The sequence below is a fragment of the Geotrypetes seraphini genome, chromosome 12 (genome assembly GCF_902459505.1).
Source record: "Geotrypetes seraphini chromosome 12, aGeoSer1.1, whole genome shotgun sequence".
In the NCBI taxonomy this organism is placed as follows: domain Eukaryota; kingdom Metazoa; phylum Chordata; class Amphibia; order Gymnophiona; family Dermophiidae; genus Geotrypetes; species Geotrypetes seraphini.
The window spans coordinates 5,978,951-5,999,349 of NC_047095.1; the positions used below are offsets into that span (position 1 = coordinate 5,978,951).

Here is a 20,399-nt window from a genome sequence, read left to right on the forward strand (position 1 = left end):
TTGTCTAAATTCTTTCTTTCTATTCAGTCCTCAATTTCCCTCTTTCAATGTGTCTACCTATAGCTTGCCACCTCTTTCCCTCACCCCTTCCAGTATCTAATTCTATCCTCTTCCCTCAATCCAGCATGTGCCCTTTTTTCTTTCTCCTCCCCACTTCCTTCCAGCATCTGCTCCCCCTCTCCCTCCACTTCCATTCAGTATGCCGCCTCTCCCCCACACTTCTATTCAGTGTCTATCCCTCCTCTCCCCCATACTTCCATTCAGTGTCTGTCCCCCTCTCTCTACCCCTTCCATCTACTGCTCACCTTCTGTCTCGCCCATTCCATTCACTGCCTTCTCTGCCCTTTCCATCCAGTGTCCACCTTCTCTCTGTACTGCTGCCTGTACAGGAAAGCTGGAATTTAGTTCTTGATAAAATAATTTCTTGTATATATATTGTATTATTGGATTACCTCCCATAAATTAAAGATTAATAGGGAGAAAACAATTTATACCAGTTTAAATCTTCTGAAAAAGTATTGGGAGTTCATGTGGATAATCATCTTTCAATGGAACAACAGGTTAATTATGTGGTTAAGAGCTTATTTTCAGAATTGAGAAAACCGAGGCAAATAAAAAAATATATTGAACCTGCAAAATTAGCATTGTTAGTACAAACACTGATTTTATTCAAGTTAGATTATTTTAACACAGTATTTTTTTTTAGTTCAATACGTTTTATTAGAATTTCAGCAATTACAGAAGAAAATAATATATTAATACTAGTATTTTAGCCCGTTACATTAACAGGTGATAGCTGTCTGTCTTTCTTTCCCTCCACCCTACTTCCCTGTACAGCAGCATTTCGATCCCCCCCCCACTTCCCTGTGCAGCAGCAGCATTCCCTCCCCCCACACCACTTCCCTGTGCAGCAGTAGCGTTTCCCTTACCCCCTTCCCTTCCCACGGTCCCGACAAACCTGCTGATTTTAGCAGCGTGTGCAGCACTCTACACATGCTGCTTCGGGGCCTTCTACTGCCCTGATTTACTCTGGCACGTCCCTGATGACATCATCAGAGACGCTGCAGAGTAAATCAGGGCAGTAGAAAGCCCCAAAGCAGCGTGTGTAGAGTGCTGCACATGCTGCTGGAATCGGCAGTTTTGGAGTCGGGACCGCGAAGAACGTAGCGGCTGGAGTGTTTTTTCGGCGCATCCCGCCCCGTAAGGTGTCGCCGCGGCTCCTCTCGATCCCCGCCAGCGTCGGAAGCCTTCTCTGATGCTGGTGCTGCTGGTGAGAGGAGCCGAATCTTGGGGAGAGCAGGGAGTCCAGCGCTGGCGACCAGTCCTGTCGGCGAGTGTAGATAAGTGCTGGGAAGAAGGCTGGGGACTCACGCATGCGCACTCCTGCGGCCACAGACCTACGGATCATGGAAGCACGCAGTTAAGAGTGTGCATGCGCGGCTAGGGTTTTATTATATAGGATGGTACATAATATATGTTGGCTATAATAAGGTCCTGATTGGAAAAATGCAAATTATTCTAAATACTGCAGAAAAACTTAGTTTTTTCTGCTAGCAAATATTATCATGTTACTCCATTGTTAAGATCTTTACATTGGTTACCAATAGAAGCCAAAATTAGATTTAAAATTAGTATTTTAATGTTTAAGATATATCATGGTTGGGCATCTTTCTATTTGATTCAATTAGTAGTCTTGTCTTTTAAGAAATCATCTTTTAATTGCAGGAATAGTCTAAAGTTAAATTATCTCTCAGTTAAAGTAGTGAAATATAAGAAAAATGTTTACTTCCATTTTCCAATATCAATCAGTTTTTGTATGGAATAGCATTTCATTGGAAGTGAGACAGATTACGAAATATCTCAAATTTAAAAAGACAGTCAAGGTGATATTATTTGAAGAATATGTAAACTGATTTGAATTTGGAAAGTATAAGGTAGAAATATATGAATGGTTTTTATGTTTTTTAATGCAATTTCTGGATGTTCTTGGCATTCAGTATATTAAGTTTCAAGTTTTATTGTGTTTAATATACCGACCATCAACATGTATCTGGCTGGTTTACAATGCTAAAAAAATATATATGAAATAAAATAATAATTATATATATATGGGGAGGAGTGAACATTATAAAGACGATAAACAAGGACTTACTTGAATTTGAGGGTAATAAGGGGAAGGAAGGGTCAATAAATACATTATTAAAATGAAATTTAAAAGAAAGGGAGGAGCTGAGAGGTTTAATTGCAGAATGTAAGTACTGTATTGCATTGCACGCAGGATGTGCGAAAGAGAAGAGTGCGGGGGCGAATGGCCAGCAATCCTTTGCTATGCTGCTGCCCCCCAGACCACCCCATTCGCTTAGTAAACCGAGATAAGCGATTTTATCAAATTTTATTAAACTTGAAACTTACTAAACAGGGCGGCCTAAGTAAGTGCCGCTGAATATCCCCTCCCAACCCGCTCAGCACATTTTGAATTCTGGGTTCATACTGGCAGATATTCAAAGCAGGTTAACCAGCCAGAAACAGCCACCAATCATTTAACGCGCTTGTATGTGACTATCCGGTCATTTTCAGCGGAACTTAACGAATTAGTGCCACTGAAAATGATCAGTTAGTGCCAAAGTGGAATCTGGTTACATCAGGGGTGTTCCCAGGACATTTCAGGGGCAAAGTCTGGTTAGCTCCCAAAACTCAGAACTAACTGGCCATCTGTTAAGTCTGAATATTGACTTAACTGGGCATGCACTAGCCAGCTTTTAAAAAAAGCCAACCTGAAATTCAATGCTGAAGCACAGGGTCCGGCCCTGAATTTTCAGTTTTAGAGCCGGTGACAGATAAAAAGAATGCTGGCCGGATTGTATTTAGTTCAGAGTATAGGAATTTGTTTTTGTACGTCGTTTTTGCCGTTACAATTTAATTTCATATTGTGCTAATTTTAAAACTATGGGCTCCTTTTACTAAGGTGCGCTAGCGTTTTTAGCGCGCGCTAACCCTGGGCTACACGAAAAATACTAACGCAAGCTCTATGGAGGCGTTAGCATGTAACGCGCTCTAAAACCGCTAGCGCACCTTAGTAAAAGGAGCCCTATATGTTGTAATTATTGTTAATTTGTATATTTGTTTGATGTCATTTTGCACTTCCTTTTAAAAGTCGGGCATTTCTTTCTTTTTTTGTGCAGGTCATGCACTAAGGTTCAGATTAATGCACGATACTTGCAAAACTATAACGCAGGAGCACTTGCCACCTCTTATTTAAGACGCGCTAAGTACTTCCGCATTCAGTGGTGTAGTAAGGGGGTGTGGGGGCGTGGTCTTCCTAAGGGCATGGCACCCCTCATCTTCCCCTCCCGCTCGCGCGCCCCTTGCCTTCTCCATACCTTTTTACTTCCCCAGCGTGAGGTTGCTGCCCCGCATCGGCTTCGGCACGCTCTCTGACATCATTTCCAGGACCTGTGCCTAGAAAGTGACGTCAAAGGGTGAGCTGATATTGACGTGGGCATGCTGCTCATGCCGGAGAAGTTAAAAAAAAGTATGGAGAAAGGGAAGGGAGGCACGCACACAGCAGGGAGGCGGGAGACAGGTGCCACCGCCCCGGGCGCCGCCCCCCTTACTGTGCCGATGTCTGCATTAACTCCACTTTAACTAGTTTGTGCATGCTAATGCGAGTACACTAGCTGGATAATGCTTCTTCTGTTCTCTGCCCATGACATGCTGGCTGAAAAAAATATTTTGAGAAATAGCTAATACAGTACTTCCCCGATATTCATGGGGGTTCCATTTCAGGAACCCCCACGAATTTCAAAAAACTGCAAATACGGTTTTTCGCCTGTCAAAAGGCAGGAGAGGGCAGCTGGAGCGCCGGCGAGTGAAGAAAATCACTCACGGTATGTTCCTACCGCCTCTTCCTGTTACTAAAGTAAGGCTACACCAATCAAGAACTTCTTTGACACGCAGCTCCTGATTGGTGTAGCCTGACTTTAGTACAGGAAGAGGCGGTCGGAGAATAACGCGAATTAGTGAGTCCGTGAACCGCAAATTCACGGTGGAACATTGTATATGGGTTAGTGCGCACTCACTGGTGAAATACTGCGAAACACTTTCAACCCCTTTTTACAGTAGTCTGTTGTTTGTGCTGTAACCACAAGTTAGGGCTTAAAAAAGGGCCCTTAAGTTTGCTAGAAGACTCAACTCTCAAAAAGATAAACTGAAAAAGCTGGAATCTAATGGACAGTGCTGAAAGATAATTATTGGTTTATTTACTTTTTGATTGATTTAGGAGGGAATTCATCAACGGGTATTGCCACATTATAAAGCGCTAACAATTAGCATGAGCTAATCTAGAATCAGAAAATAATAGTAAATATTGAACTAAGGCAGACTTGCACGGTCTATGTCTGCATATGGCCGTTTGGGGGAGGATGGGCTGGAGTAGGTTTTGACGGAGATTTCGGCAGTTGGAACCCAAGCATAGTACTGGGTAGAGCTTTGGATTCTTGCCCAGAAATAGTTAAGATGAAAAAATTAAAATTGAATCAGGATGGGCAGACTGGACGGACCATTCGGGTCTTTATCTGCCATCATGTACTATGTTACTATGCTAAAAGATGCCCATAGGAATATAATAGGTGTCTTTAGTGTTTAGCGCACGCTAACGCGATTAGCACCTATTGATGAATTCCCCTATTTATTTTTTGCTTGCTGCGTCAAGCATGATCAACAGTATCTGCTTATTTTACATTTAAAAATATTTGCTGGAAGTCCTTAAGTTTCTGGAAACCTCCTTTCCTTCTACATCAAAGATGTATTACTTCTATCAAGATAAGAGAAAAACAGGGGATGTGCAGCAATCTGAATTCTCCTTCGATATTTTAGAGTTCTCTGGTTTCCTGGAGAGATCGGGATTGCAGGATGTAGTTTCTGCAATCTTAACAGTGCACCTAGCTTCAGACTCTGATAGAGAATGGCTGTCTTAAACATTTCTCACATTTAGAGAGGCTTTATTCTTAAACTGTAAGATTCATTCACATGTTTCCAGATGTGGAATACCCAAAGGAATAGAAAGTAATTTCTATTATTGAGGCCTAAGTTGTTGCAGATGGGAGCTGTGTTTATGTTACGATTTCCGTGTAAATGTATAGTTAAGTTTCAAGGGGTCCACTATGTATTTTTTAATCCACCTCAACTGTGTGAATTTGTGAGTTGTAGACCATAGCTCTCCCAGAACCCTTCACTGGTATTGTACAAAGGCTGATAAGATAGATGCAGATGCTAATTGTCCAGACTTTTTCTATTTTCCTGAAGCAATTTATAGATCAGGGCTCCCACCTCGTACACTGATGGACTAAGAGGCTGTCTCTCCTGTGGATTTCTTGACTTCTGACCTGTTGTGTTGGTTTTTCCAGCGTTTAAGAACATAACATAAGAAGTGCCTGTGCCAGGTCAGACCAGAGGTCCATCGTGCCCAGCAGTCCGCTCGCGCGGCGGCCCAACAGGTCTAGGACCTGTGTAGTAGTCCTCTATCTATACCCCTCTATCCCCTTTTCCTTGAGAAAATTGTCCAATCCCTTCTTGAACCCTATTACTGTACTCTGTCCTTCTGTGTTTTTAAAAAGTAGTACTGCTTGTTTGTATAGTGTGGAAAACGATAAGATAAATTTAAAAAACAACAAAAAGGTTTGGTTATTGATTCTCAAATATAGTATCCAAGTTTCCAAATTTATGGAGATGATGCGGTATACAAACCTAAGGATTAGATTAGATTAGATTAGATTTAAAATTTGATATACCGCATAAGTATCTAAGAGGTGTACATAGGGTTACCAGATTTTCCTTCTGGGAAAATCTGGACCCATAGCCACGTCCCCAGGACCACTCAGTTCCACCTTTGTCACGCCCTGTTCCACCTACCAGCCCTGCCCCCAGATGGCATCTGCGCATTCGCTGATGTAACGCAATGACATCACACACACACACACCTGCGTGTGACATCACCACGTAGCATCCGCGCATGCCCCTTCCCAATATAATTTTGTCATGAAGCTTTCCAAAACCCAGACAAAGTGCTGGGTTTTGACAAGCCGTCAGGACTCCTGGGCATGTCCTCAAAAAGAGGACATGTTTGGGGAAATCCGGGCGTCTAGTAACCCTAGGTGTACAGAAATTTAAAAAAATTTTAAATTCGGGGATATCATATATTAAAACACAGAGACAGAACATTCAAACACATGGATGAGGAGTGAAGTACAATTAATGATAGGATAGATGTACAAGAAAAGGCAAGTACACTTCCCCCTCCCCATTCGCGGTTTCAGTAATCGCGATTTCACATATTCGCGATTTTTTGGGGAGGGGGAAAAAAGAAAAAAAAAATCCTTAAGTCTTCCCCCCGGCATCCCGGCCTTACCTGGTGGTCTAGCGGGCTTTTGGGGCAGGAGCGATCTTCCTACGCTCCTGCCCCGTGCAGATTGCCATTGGGAAATAGCTGTAGGGAGTTCCCGTTTTTTGCTTTATATATTAGTTTAACGGCCGTGTTTTGGATAATCTGACGTTGTCTCTGCTCTTTCTGATTTAATCCTTGATACAGTGCGTCACAATAATCAAGTTGAGAGATTACTAAGGAGTGGAGTAGAATGTTTAAAGATGAAGGTTTGAAAAGGCTATAGAGATTGATCGGATCATGTTTATCTGCTGATGATAGGTTGGTTTGTTATCAAGGGTAATTCTATGATTAGGTGCGTTAATGTCTAGAATACTAGCAGTAATACTTGTAAAAGTACACTTCAAGTTTCAAGTTTATTTTAAAAATTTTCTGAGCAGTGTACAATAAAATAGAATTCCAATGATAAAATAGTAGTAGTTTGACAATAAACGAACAGGGGATGTTAAAAAAATTTTTTTAAGTGAAAAGCCAAATATCCTCTAATAATAATAAACTTCTACTTATTATGACAGGGGTTGCATACAACAGATTATGAATAATTGGAAAAATTGGGATAGGCTGAATTATAGCTTTTGGTGGAACTCTTTGTGTCACATATTTAAAATGGAAAGGATAATTGCCATGCAGCAGGGAAATTTCAGCTTATTTGGGAGTCATTAACAAGATACTGTAAAGATTGAAATAGAATAAGTATTAATTTTTCCCTTTTGTTCATACAGGTCCAGAGTGGGGTGGGAATATTTTATGATTTCTTTTGCTTAGGAATAATTGTTGGGTATAAGGGAGGGATTGATGCGAGTTAGAATTTGATGATATATTAAGTGATGTTAAAGTACAAAATGATTGTATCGTATGTTACACTTATTGTGAATTTTTAAAATGAATAAAGATTACAAAAGAAAAAAGTGAAAGGGCCAGAATGGCACCTAAACTCTGCTCTGTTAAATGGCATAGCGCTTAAATGTAAGGGAGGCACATACATGGGCAAAGCAAGATGTGTAGGTGTCTCCCACCTACACACTTAGAAACATAGAAGATGACGGCAGAAAAGGGCCACGGCCCAACAAGTCTGCCCACTCTAATGACCCACCCCCTAATTTCTTCCTTGAAGTGATCCCACATGCTTATCCCATTTTCTCTTGAAATCCAGCACACTGCTGGCCTCAATTACCTGCAGTGAAGACTATTCCAATGATCAACCACCCTTTCGGTGAAGAAATACTTCCTGGTGTCACTATGAAATCTCCCACCCCTGAGTTTCAACGGGTGTCCTCTTGTCGCCGTAGGTCCTTTAAGAAAAAATATATCCTCTTCTACCTCTATACGGTCCGTGACATATTTGAACGTCTCGATCATGTCTCCCCTCTCTCTACGTTCTTTGAGTGAGTACAGCTGCAACTTACCCAGCCGTTCCTCATACGGGAGATTCTTGAGTCCTGAGACTATCCTGGTGGCCATTCGCTGAACCGACTCAATTCTCCGCACATCTTTTTGATAATGTGGTCTCCAGAATTGTACACAAAAACACAATATTCTAGATGAGGTCTCACCATGGATCTGTATAATGCATTATAATTTCGGGCTTCCGGCTGACGAAACTTCTTCGGATACAACCCATCATTTGTCTAGCCTTGGATGAAGCTTTCTCCACTTGATTGGCAGTCTTCATGTCTTCACTAATGATCACTCCCAAGTCTCATTCTGCTGCAGTTCTTGCTAAGGTCTCACCATTTAGGGTGTAAGTTCTACATGGATTTCTGCTGCCAAGGTGCATGACCTTACACTTTTTGGCATTAAAACTTAGTTGCCAAGTTGAGGACCAATGCTTCAGTAAGAGTATGTCCTGCATCATATAGTCGGGCACTGTGCTGTTGCCTACTATGTTGCATAGTTTGGCGTCATTGGCGAATAATGTAATTTTCCCTCGAAGCCCCTGAGCCAGGTCCCTTACGAAGATATTAAATAGGATCGGACCCAAGACCGAGCCTTGCGGCACTCCACTGATCACTTCCGATGTTTCGGAGGGAGTACCGTTCACCACCACCCTCTGAAGTCTACCTTTGAGCCAGTCTTTTACCCATGCAGTTAATGTTTCTCCTAATCCCATTGAACTCATCTTGCTCAATAACCTGCAGTGTGGAACACTATCGAAAGCCTTACTGAAGTCCAAGTACACCACGTCCAGGGACTCCCCCATATCCAGATTTTTTGTTACCCAGTCAAAGAAGCTGATCAGATTGGATTGGCAGGACCTTCCCTTTGTAAATCCATGTTGATGGAGATCTCGTAGATTCTCATCGTTTAGGATCGTTTCTAATTTGTGTTTGATTAATGTTTCCATAATTTTACACACTATCGATGTGAGACTCACTGGTCTGTAATTTGCAGCCTCTGTCCTGTATCCCTTTTTGTGAAGTGGAATTACATTGGCTGTTTTCCAGTCCAATGGGACTCTTCCTGTACTTAGGGAAAGATTGAATAGCGCGGATAACGGCTCCGCCAGGACATCGCTCAACTGCCGAAGCACCCTGAGATGTAGTTTGTCCGGTCCCATGGCTTTGTTCACTTTGAGCTTGGAAAGTTCATAGTAGACGCTGTTGGGCGTAAACTCAAAATCTCGAAACGGATCTTCCGAGCTCTTCCTTGCCTGCAGCTTTGGACCGGATCCCGGCGCCTCGCAGGTAAAGACTGAGCAGAAGTATTTATTTAGTAGTTCGGCTTTATTGGAGTCCGATTCTACATGATTCCCATCTGGTTTCCTAAGGCGCACTATCCTATCTGTGTTCCTTTTTCTGTCACTAATATACCTGAAGAGGGATTTATCCCCCTTTTTAATGTTCTTTGCTAGATTCTCTTCCATCCGGAGTTTGGCCTCTCTGACTGCTGTTTTGACAGCTCTAGACTTGGCCAGATAGTCTTCTTTAGTCTCTCGTTTTCCTGAATGTTTGTAGGAGATAAATGCTCAAACCTGGATTCTCGAACCTGCACCGATTTTCTAGGCATCGGTAGACACCCATACCTCCATTAAAAATGCCATCCAAACTGTGTTTTTAATTGCGATTTGGGGCACATACTGGCTTCTAGAATATCGGCACTGGAATTGCGCCTACGTAAGTGCTTTAGGCCGCTGAACACCAAAGTACTGTGCTCTTTTCTTTAAAGATTATAGTTCTTTCCCTTTTTCCCCATTTGTGTGAAGTAAGTTTATATGTCTTGTTATGTGTCTTATTAACCTACCCTGGTCTTGTTTAGTACAGTATTTCTAATTTTAATCTGTTTTTATGGAATTTTTTGCATTGTACACCGCCTAGAAATTTGATTAAGCGGTATAAAACATTTTAATAAACTTGAAACTTGAAGTAGGCATGGCCAGTGCCGGAAATGGTGTTAAGACAGCCTAAAGCACCTACATAGATGCAATTCTTAGATTACATTTCTGGTGCTTATCTTTCATGGCCATGCGATTCCAAAATCGGTGCTGATGTGCGATTGACACACAGTCGGCAGCCACTTTTAAGGCAGCTGCCCATATCAGCGCCAGTTTGAAAATCCAGGCACTGAAAAAAAAATCGGTGTGCAATGTTATTCTAAAATAGGCCCTCAAAGATGAGTGCCCACTATAGATTAAGCACTAAGGCCCTGATTCTCCAAAAGTGCGTCCCGATTTTAGGCAGCTGTAGGCGTCCTACAGCTGTCTAATCAGCCAATCGGGATGCACGTTTTTAAAAAAAAATGCTCCCCAGGCAGGCCTGGAGGCGCCTCCGGGAGCCTAGGGAGACCCGCAAGACGTCTAAGCTCGCCTAAGGGCCTTAGGCGGGCCTTAGGCGAACCTAGGTGGCCCTACGCGTCTCCCTAGTAGAGGAAGAAACCTTAAAATGTAGGCCAGCAAAATGCTGGTCTACATTGTAAGTAGACGCAGCCACTATACTTATCGCGGCAAGGGATCTCTCTGCCGCTATAAGTATAGCGGGCCGCGGCCTGTCCGATCGGATGCCCCCCCCCGACACTACCGACCGCCCCCCCCCCCCGACACTACCAACCGCCCCCCTCCCCCCCCCGACATTACCGATCTCCCTCCCACCCCGACACTACCAATTGCTGGCAGGAGAGTGTCCAATCCCTCCTGCCCGAAGACGGCACCCCCCGGCACCCGGACCCCCCCCCCCCGGCACTAACAACCTCCAAACTAACCCGTTCTTCAGGCCAGACGGTTCTTGCCCGTCTAGCCGGTAAGCCCGCCTTGTCGAAATGAGGTGGGCTCGCCCCTTCCCGGCCCATCCCGCCGAAGCCTAAGGCCTGATTGGCCCAGGCTCTAGAAGCCTGGACCAATCAGGCCTTAGGCATAGCGGGTCCGCCCATCCCCACTTAATCTAAGGCCTGATTGGCCAATCAGACCTTAGACTTCGTGGGGATGGGCGGACCCGCTATGCCTAAGGCCTGATTGGTCCAGGCTTCTAGAGCCTGGGCCAATCAGGTCTTAGGCTTCGGCGGGATGGGCCGGGAAGGGGCGAGCCCGCCTCATTTCGACGAGGCGGGCTTACCGGCTAGATGGGCAAGAACCGTCTGGCCTGAAGAACAGGTTAGTTTGGAGGTTTGGGGGTTGTTAGCGCCAGGGGGGGGGCCGGGGGCCGGGGGGTGCCGTCTTCGGGCAGGAGGGATTGGACACTCTCCTGCCAGCAATTGGTAGTGTCGGGGTGGGAGGGAGATCGGTAATGTCGGGGGGGGGCGGTTGGTAGTGTTGGGGGGGGGGCGGTCGGTAGTGTCGGAGGGGGGGGCATCTGATCAGACAGGCCGCGGCCCGCTATACTTATAGCGGCAGAGAGATCCCTTGCCGCGATAAGTATAGCGGGCCATGTCTAATCTAACCCGATTCTCTAACCAGCGTCTGTAACATGGACGCCGGTTACAGAATCGGGGTTTTAGTGTAGGCCGATTCTGAATAGTACGCCTCTCCCGGGCGTCCTATACAGAATCAGGGCCTAGGTGTCTTGCGGGCCTCGCCTTCAATATAGGCGGCCTGCCTGGGGAGCATTTTTTTAAAAAAACGTGCATCCCGATTGGCTGATTAGACAGCTGTAGGACGCCTACAGCTGCCTAAAATCGGGACGCACTTTTGGAGAATCAGGGCCTAAGTGCCAATTTTGGTGCGCAGATTTGGATACTAGGGCTTACGCCTACTGAAACTAGATAAAATTCCCAGTGCTCAATTTGGGTGCACATTCTGGTATTCTATAGCATTGTCTGCAACCAAAGAGACACCAACAGATAACCGAGGGAAAGCCAAAAACAAAAAGAAAAACTGTGGATACGAGGTACTTGATGTCAGAGTTTATTGTAGTAATTCTTCACAAATATTACAAATGGTGCAAGTAAAGCGATATCAATCTTATACAAATAAAGCAATGTCATCAATGAACTGTGGTGCGCACCCAACACGGTCTGTGTTTCGGTTCTAAAAGCCTTCTTCAGGGGACTCAATGCCGAATACCACAAGATTTAATTATGCTCTTAAGCATACAGTGATGTGTGAATACGAAGAACTGCACTGTGTGTTGTGGACCCGACATGGTCCGTGTTTCAGCATTTGAGCCTGCCTCAGGAGTGTGATCAACATCCAGAAGGTGGCGCTCTCATGATATCAATGGTTGTTAAATATACCATGTGAAATCTTTAGGAATGAGTTGGATACAGTCCTAAAAAGAGTGTATCCCTCCGCAAAATGAGCAGCGATGTGCAGTCATTGGAAGAGCACCAGTGTTGAAGCTAGGAAGAGCAATCTTCAACACTGGCATTCTTCGTATTCACACACCATTGTATGCCTAAGAGCATAATTAAATCTTGTGCTATTTAGAATTGGCACCCCTAAAGAAGGCGTTCATAGCTGAAACACAAACTACATTGGGTCCGCACCTCATTCTATAACACTGTGCACAAAGTTTGGGAACGTTCCTGACCTACTCATGTACCTCTCTCTTTCATGTACCTCTCTCTTTCAGATTGCTTGCTGTGGGGTTTAGAAGCACATTGTTATAGAAAAGCAAGATTTGCACGTAAAACCAGACTGGTGCTGATTAATGTCAATTAACACCCAGTTATTGGTACTAATTGGCTCATTAGCCAATTTAGTTGGGCACACAATTTGGTTCAGCGACCAAAACCAACACCCAATTTTGGAGGCTATACATAGAATCTAGAGGCTAACAAACAGGATTCTGTAAGTTACACATGTCTCTAATCAACCCCCCCCCCCCTTTTTAGAAAAGCGCGGAAGAGGTTTTTAGCGCTAGCTGGTGCGTTGAATGCTCTGCGCTGCTCCATCGGTCATAGACTTCCTATGAGTGTCAGAGGAGTGCAGAGCATTTAGCACGCCAGCCGGCACTAAAAACCCTTTCTGCGCTTTTGTATAAGGGAGGGAAAATAAATAATAATTTACACATTCACAGTTACATCAGGTCTATGCCTGTGTAAATGTAAGATGAGCTGCTATTGGTTATGCTGATACTCGGTAGCAAAATCTGAATGCTCGGATTCTGTTAAAGAATAAGGGTCCTGCTGCGTGACATTGGGACATCCAAATGGAAACACCCACTTACAGAATTGTTCTATACTGTATATATTATGCAATATCTTTTTTCAGAAGTAACTGCAAATTATTGATTTCAAATCTGAAGTGTAGAGACAACAGGGCTGGAGCTTCTTCTTCTTAACAGAGGGCCAGATGTGCTGAACATTTTCCCGATAATCATTTTGGTTTTATCTGATGAAGGGATCGTTATCTCCTGAAAACTATCCAAGAAATGTATTTAGTCTAGTAAAAAGTTATTGCCTGATAGTTTTCTTTGTTTACTAGCCTTGTCATGCTTCTATAAACATAACCACTCCATCCCCCACCTCTTTTAAAAAGCTGCGCTAGTGGCTGTCACACGGCAATTTCCCCTAAGCCCTTTAAATCCCTATGGGCTTTGGGGCAGTTACCGCAGTGGTCCACGCTAAACAGCTTCATAAAAGAGGCCCAAAGTGGGGGAGCCAGTATCATAATAGACTTCCAGTGAAGGGTTCTGGGGGAGAAGTGGTCTACATCTAGCCCCTTGCTATAGTTCCCTTCTAGACACTAAAGAAGTTTTCCAGCACCACAGAGTTCTTTATGTTACCAGTTAATTATTGTATAAATGTTCCATTCAGAGAGATTATTTAAACTGAAAGCTCTAAGCACAAAGGCCCTGATTCTAGTAACGTGCTCTTAAGTTAGGTGGCAGTAGGTATCCTATCGCCACCTAACTTAATTGTTGTAATTGGTGATAAATGGCACTGTAATTGACCACATCATTTAAAACCAATTTTAAAAAATGGAGGCAACTAAGGGTGCCTCCAAAATGGCCGCCATATCCCCATCTACTGAGGCACTTTAGGAGGTCTAATGCCACTGTAGGCGTGCCTAATGCTGGAAGTGGTGTTAGGCATCGTAAAGCACTTCTGTAGCCATGATTCTCATGAAAGATAGGCCTTTATAACCCTGGCTTACTTTTACGGCGCCGACTTTTCATGAAGTCGCGATTCTAGAAACAGCACCATTGTGCGATTGACATGCGATCGGCGGCCATTTTTTAGGCACTGTCGACAACAGCACTGTTTATAGAATCTGGCCCAAAAATATGGCAGACGTTGACCTAACTGGTTGACGTGATTTCAGATCTTAGACTCAGTCAAAACAGTGTTGTTTCGAGCTGCCCTTTTTTCCAACAGCAAATGTTCTTATACTTTAAGAAGCTTGCAAGAATATATGGCAGAAGGAAATGACTGGAATTTGTGTGTGTGTGCATATATCCTTTTACAGGTTGATGACCAAATGAAGCTGCTTCAGAACTGCTGGAGTGAACTCCTAATTCTAGACCACAGCTACCGTCAAGTGGTACACGGGAAAGAAGGCTCAATCCTACTGGTTACCGGGCAACAAGTGAGTGCGTGCAATCAAAGAAACACTTCTTTTCTGTCTGAAGGCCTAGAAGAGGGTGGGCAATTAATTAGGTCACTCCATGACAGTGAGCTACAGCAAAAATAATTTAGACAAAATGGCTTGTTTGCGCATTCGTTCTTAGCTACTAGCCAGACAATTGTAGTTAGACTTGTAAAAGCAGATATAATCACAGGCACTTAGCAATATAAAAACAGCTAAACAGAGCAGTAAGTGTAGCATAACTGGGGTCAGAAGTAGAGTCACCAGACTGTCCTGGTGTCCAGATAGATTTTCCAAAACCCAGCAGTTTGTCCGGGTTTTGGAAGGCTCCAAACTCAGGGCCACATCTGAAAGACCTCCAAGCATATACGCATGCGTATGACATCATCACATTGCATCCGTGCATGTTCGGAAGCCATCCAGACGTGGCCTGGTTTCAGGGAAGAAGAGATGAGGTTTGTGTGGGAGCTGGGCTGGGGGTGGAACGGGATGGAGATGGGGTAGGTTTACCATATTTAAAAAAACCAAAAACCCCAGACAGATGACCCTGCCCCAGCCTCTCCCGGTTTTGCCTCCAGCCACGCTCAGTTCTGCCTCTAGACCTGCCCCGTTCCACCCTCCAGACCCACCCCCAGAATGCCCCCTCTCTTTGCAAGGAGCTCCGGCCACGTCTGGAGGGCCTGGAGCATGTGTGGAGGCATGAGACATCAGAGGCCCTCCAGAGCTTGTAGGGACTTTCCAAAACCCGGACAAATGTCGATTTTTAGAAATCCATCTGGGAGCTCTGACAATCCTCTAAAAAAGAGGACATGTTCAGGTTTTCCTGGTTTTCTGGTAACCCTAAACTGGGGCGAAACAAGGTGGGGACACGTGTCCTCTTTTGTCTCATGAACAAATCTGGTAACCCTAGTCAGAAGTATACCTCCAAACTCGTATACTGCCTCCTGGCTTCATTTTCTTTAGGAATGATGTTTATTTTTGCCATCTACTTTTTTTTTTTTTTTTTTAAAGCTTCTGAAAATCTACAGAATATTTCTCTACATAAGAGCCAACTTTTCAAAATTATTGGAGTCTAAACCCAATAGAAATTAGCTCTCCCTGAATGCACTCAAGGAATTTATTCAATATTGGGGGTTCACATGCTCCCACAGCACTACAGAGCTGGCTCCTACATTTCTCTATTCGATGTTATTTTTCTCTCCTCTTTTCTGAATCAGACTTATTCTACAAAAACCAAAGCCAGCCATAACTCTGAAGCAGTTTTTTCTTTAGCGACTTCATTTATGACACACATTAGTCAAATACCAAACATCCACTACAATAGCACTGAACTTACTATTTATCTTATTTTATACATAACCTGTAATGCTAATACCATAGGGGAGTTCAGCATTAGCATTACAGGTTATGTATAAGATAAGATAAATAGTAAGTTCAGCGCTACTGTAGTGGATGTTTGGTATTTGATTTAATCTAGAAGAAAACAAGATTGAATAAAGGGAAGATGACACATTGGTCAAAAGCATTTATCCCCCCCTCCCCCTTTTACAAAACTGCAAAAGTGTTTTTTAGTGCCGGCCGGCGCGCTGAATACTATGCACTACTCTAACGTTCACAGAAACTCTGTGAGCGTTGGAACAGCGCACGGCATTCAGCGTGCCGGTCAGCGCTAAAAAAACACTTTTGCGGTTTTGTAAAAGGAGGGGTTAATAAGAACACATGTCATCTAACAAAACATAACAGAAAACATTTTTTTGTATTCGGCTAATACCAAGACCAGTTCTAAGCGAATAATCGATAAACCCTCCTTTCACCAATCCGCAGTAGAGGTTTCCACTGTGGCCCACAGCGCTATATGCTCCGAAGCACATAGAATTCCTATGAGCGTCAGAGCAGTGTCAGAGTGTTTGGCGCCCCGGGCCATGGTAGAAACCTCTACCACAGCTTAGTAAAAGAGGGCCAAAGAGACTAGCCTCCTCTTCTACTAATCCACGCTAGCGGTTTTAGCGCGGGGAGCCGCGCTGAATGGCCCAGGATGCTCCCGAAGCTCATAGAGTTCTTATGAGCGTCGGGAGCAGCGCGGGTCATTCAGCACAGCTCCCAGCGCTAAAACTGCTAGAACGGTTTAGTAAAAGAGGGCCTAGATCATTCATCTAGGAAAATGCAATACATAGCATCCATGCTACCAAAAATTATACAAATCAGTTTGGGAAGTTCATATTTATGAAATAAAAAAATTTTTTTTAATAGATTTTCTAAAAACTTTATGACTAGGCAGACATTTGATATACCCCTCCCCCTCCCTTTACTAAGCCACAGTAGAGGTTTCTCCCGATGCCTGGAGCGCTAAATGCTCCAACGCTCATAGAATTCTATGAGTGTTGGAGCAGTGTCAGAGCATTTATCGTTCGGCTGCGATAGAAACCCCTACCGCGGCTTAGAAAAAAGGGGGATTGTTTGGTAAAATAGTCTAGTTTTTAGCAACTAACCACCTCTTCTACTAAACCGGTTTTAGTGCGGGGAGCTACGCTGAATGGCCCGCGCTGCTCCCAACGCTCATAGAGTTCTTATGAGCGTCGGGAGCTGTGCGGGTCATTCAGTGCGGCTCCTGGCGCTAAAACCACTAGCGCGGTTTAGTAGAAGAGGCCCTAAGTAGGCAATGGATAGTAACAATAATTTCTTGGATATTTTTCCCTTTGGATTTGGAAACGAGAATCACTATGTGACAAGAATTTTCTAGTAGCTGATAAAAAGCTGGAATAAACAATACGAGTCAAGCAGGGCAGGATTAATTAGGGCCCCTAGGCACACAAGTACACTGGGCCCCCCTGCCCCACCCCGCCCCACCCCACCAAGCGCCCAGGTGGAAACAGGAAGCTGCGTCAGAGGGAAGCTTTGGGCAGGCACCATTGCTTACACAATTACAGTTCCCGTTGCCTTTCTTACCCGCGTTGCTTGCTTGTCTTACTTTCCGTTGATGGGGGGGGGCTGCGTTGCCAATAGGGGTGGGGCGCGTGTTGCCGATCGGGGGGGCCCACGTTGCCGATCGATGCTGGAGGGGCCCATCGCCATTTGGAAAAAACAATGTTGATGCCCTCCTTCATCGGGCCCCCTGACCATTTCGGGCCCTAGGCACATGCCTACTTGGCCTAATGGTTAATTCTGCCCTGGAGTTAAGTGATGCAATTCCATGAATGACCTTAAAAATAATATAATAAAATTTAAACATGATTCTTCCCTCTATCAGAAACCAATGCAACTTCATGTAAAAAGCAGATACTTCAAGTGCATTTATTTAGCGAAAAAAATCAGCCAAATGACAGTATTTCACTTCCTTCTCAAAATGTGCTGAAGTGTCATTATAATATGTGAAATGACTAGTCAACATACTGGGGAAAGCTTCATAAAATGCCGCACTTTAAATTTTTCCAAGTTGTATTAAAAGGGAAGAGATTCAAAACCTGATCATAACATTCATGGGGAGACAGGCTAGAAGAAATCTACCCCCTCCCCCTCGAAAGTCCCATGCCTTTCAAAAAAAAAATTCTCTACAGAATCAGTGCTGGCTTGATTACATGCTTGGAGTAACGGCTGAGAGCCAGGACACCTGAGCTTGAACGTTGTTGCTGACATAGATACCTGACATGACCTTAGCCAGTGGATCTTCCACCCAGTGTGCGTCAATGCCCAAAAAGCAAACAGGATGCTAGAAATTATTAGGAAAGGGATGGTAAATAAGGCCAAGAATATTATAAAACCTCTGTATCACTCCATGCTGCGACCTCACCTTAAGTATTGCATTCAATTCTGGTTGTCTTATCTCAAAAAAAATGTAGCAAAATTCCCCCCCCCCTTTTTTTTTTTTTTTTTTTTTACAAAACCACAATAGCGTTTTTAGCGCAGGCACTCATAGGAACTCTATGAGTGTCCGGAGCAGTGCAAGGCATTCAGTGTGCCGGCCTGCGCTAAAAACCACTATCGCGGTTTTGTAAGATGGGATTAGAAAAGATTCAAATAAGAGTGATCAATATGATAAAGGGAATGGAACTCCTCCTATATGAGGGAAAGCTAAAGAGATTAGGGCTCTTCAGCTTGGAAAAACGGTGGCTATGGCGGGGGGGGGGGGGAATATGACTGAGGTCTACAATATCCTGAGTGGGGTAGAACAGGTAAATGTGAATAAATGTTTTCTCTTTCAAAAATTATAAAGACTAGGAAACACTCAATGAAGTTACACGGAAATACCTTTAAAACAAATAGGAGGAAATATTTTTTCACTCAACGAATAATTAAGCTCTGGAACTTGTTGCCAGAGGATGTGGTAAAAGTGGTTAGTATAGTTGTGTTTAAAAATGATTTGTACAAGTCCTGGAGGAAAAATCCAGAGGAAGGCTACTTAAATGGTCAGTGGTGTACATTATAAGGCGTACAGGGACAGACTCAAAGATCTTAATATGTATAATTTGGAGGAAAGGCGGGAGAAGGGAGATATGATAGAGACGTTTAGGTGAGTCTCTTTCAATTGAAAGTGAAACTCCAGAGTGAGAGGGCATGGGATGAAGTTAAGAGATGATAAACTCAGGAGTAAGGGAATATGGTGGTAGATGTGTGAAATAATCTCCTAGTAGAGGTGGTGGAGACAAATGCTGTGTCTGAATTCAAGAAAGTGTGGGACAGGCACTTGGATCTTTTAGGGAGAAGAGGAAACAGTGGATGCTGCGGATAGGCAGAATGGATGGGCCATGTGGCCTTTATCTGTTGACTTGTTTCTATGCTATTAAAACATAAATGGGGGAAATCGCTGCTTGTCCTGGGATTAGTAAAATAGAATGTTGCTACTATTTGGGTTTCTGCCAGGTACGTCTGACCTGATTGGCCACTGTTGAAAACAGGATACTAGGCTAATGAATGATTGGTCTAATCCAGTATGGCTATGTTCTTATCTTCATATGCCCTTCCCACAGAGCCTCTTAAGTAGTGGTGGCGATCAAGACAGGCTGCCAGCATCGGGGCCTTCCCTCTGCGAGTCCCGCCTCTTTCTTTCAACTTCCTGTTTCCACATAGGTGGGTCTTGTAGAGGGTAGGCCCTGATGCCAGCAGCCTGTTTTGATCGCCACTGCTGCCGAGTCGCCGAAGAGGGCCGTGGGGAAGGGGGTACAGGTGGAAGGGAGAGGGCCAAATGCAGAACTTGTGGGTGAGGGGAGAGAAAGAGAGATAGGAGAGGGAAATGTCATAACGAGCTGGGCTGGAGTGGAGGGAGAATGGAACGATGCTGGCTACAGGTTGCAAGAACAAAGGAAGAGAGGAGATACAATGAAATCGGAGACAAGTCACTAGTGACACAGTAAAGGGACAAGCAGGAACTATAAGGATAGGGATACAGAGGGGAAATGCTGAAAGGGGATAGATAGGAACACAGAGGGAGCCATACTGAAAGGGGATAGATGGGTTTACAGAGGGAGGCAATGCAGAAAGAAGCTAGATTGGGACACAGAAGGGGATAATACTGAGATGGAAGGTTGATAGGGATACAGATGGGACAGTGCTGAAAAGGTGTTAGAGACACAGAGTAGCAATGCTGAAAAAAAGGGGAAGATAAGGACATTGAGAAGGCAGATGGTTAACATGGGGTGGAGGGATAAGAAAAGGGACACAATGAAGATTTTGGAAAAGAAAGACATTGGTGAGATGGGCACACAGAAAGGTGATGCTGGAAAAGAGGTGGAATGGTGACTCTGAGGTGGTTCGAGAGATGGGGGCTCAGGCTGGATGGAAGAAGGCCAAGCCATATAGAAAGGGTACAGAAAGAGGACAAACATTGAAAAGAATGAGAGAGTGAAGAAAAGATGAGGAATGCAGAAACCCAGAGTCATAGAAACATAGAAACATAGAAATAGACGGCAGATAAGGGCCCACGGCCCATCTAGTCTGCCCACCTTAATGTCCCTCCCCTACCTTTGCCCTGTGAATAGATCCCATGTGCCGATCCCATTTGGCCTTAAA

At 44.1% G+C, this 20,399-nt stretch overlaps 1 protein-coding gene across 2 annotated transcripts in view; it reads left to right on the plus strand.

The window, feature by feature from the left end:
* The window catches only part of NR5A2 (nuclear receptor subfamily 5 group A member 2), a 255,326-nt gene that overhangs the window by 136,506 nt on the left and 98,421 nt on the right, over nt 1-20,399 (plus strand). For both annotated transcript variants that reach the window (XM_033915244.1, XM_033915243.1), the window contains exon 6: nt 14,277-14,396. In XM_033915244.1, the coding sequence (XP_033771135.1) occupies nt 14,277-14,396 (120 nt within the window). The remainder of the gene's footprint in view (nt 1-14,276; nt 14,397-20,399) is intronic.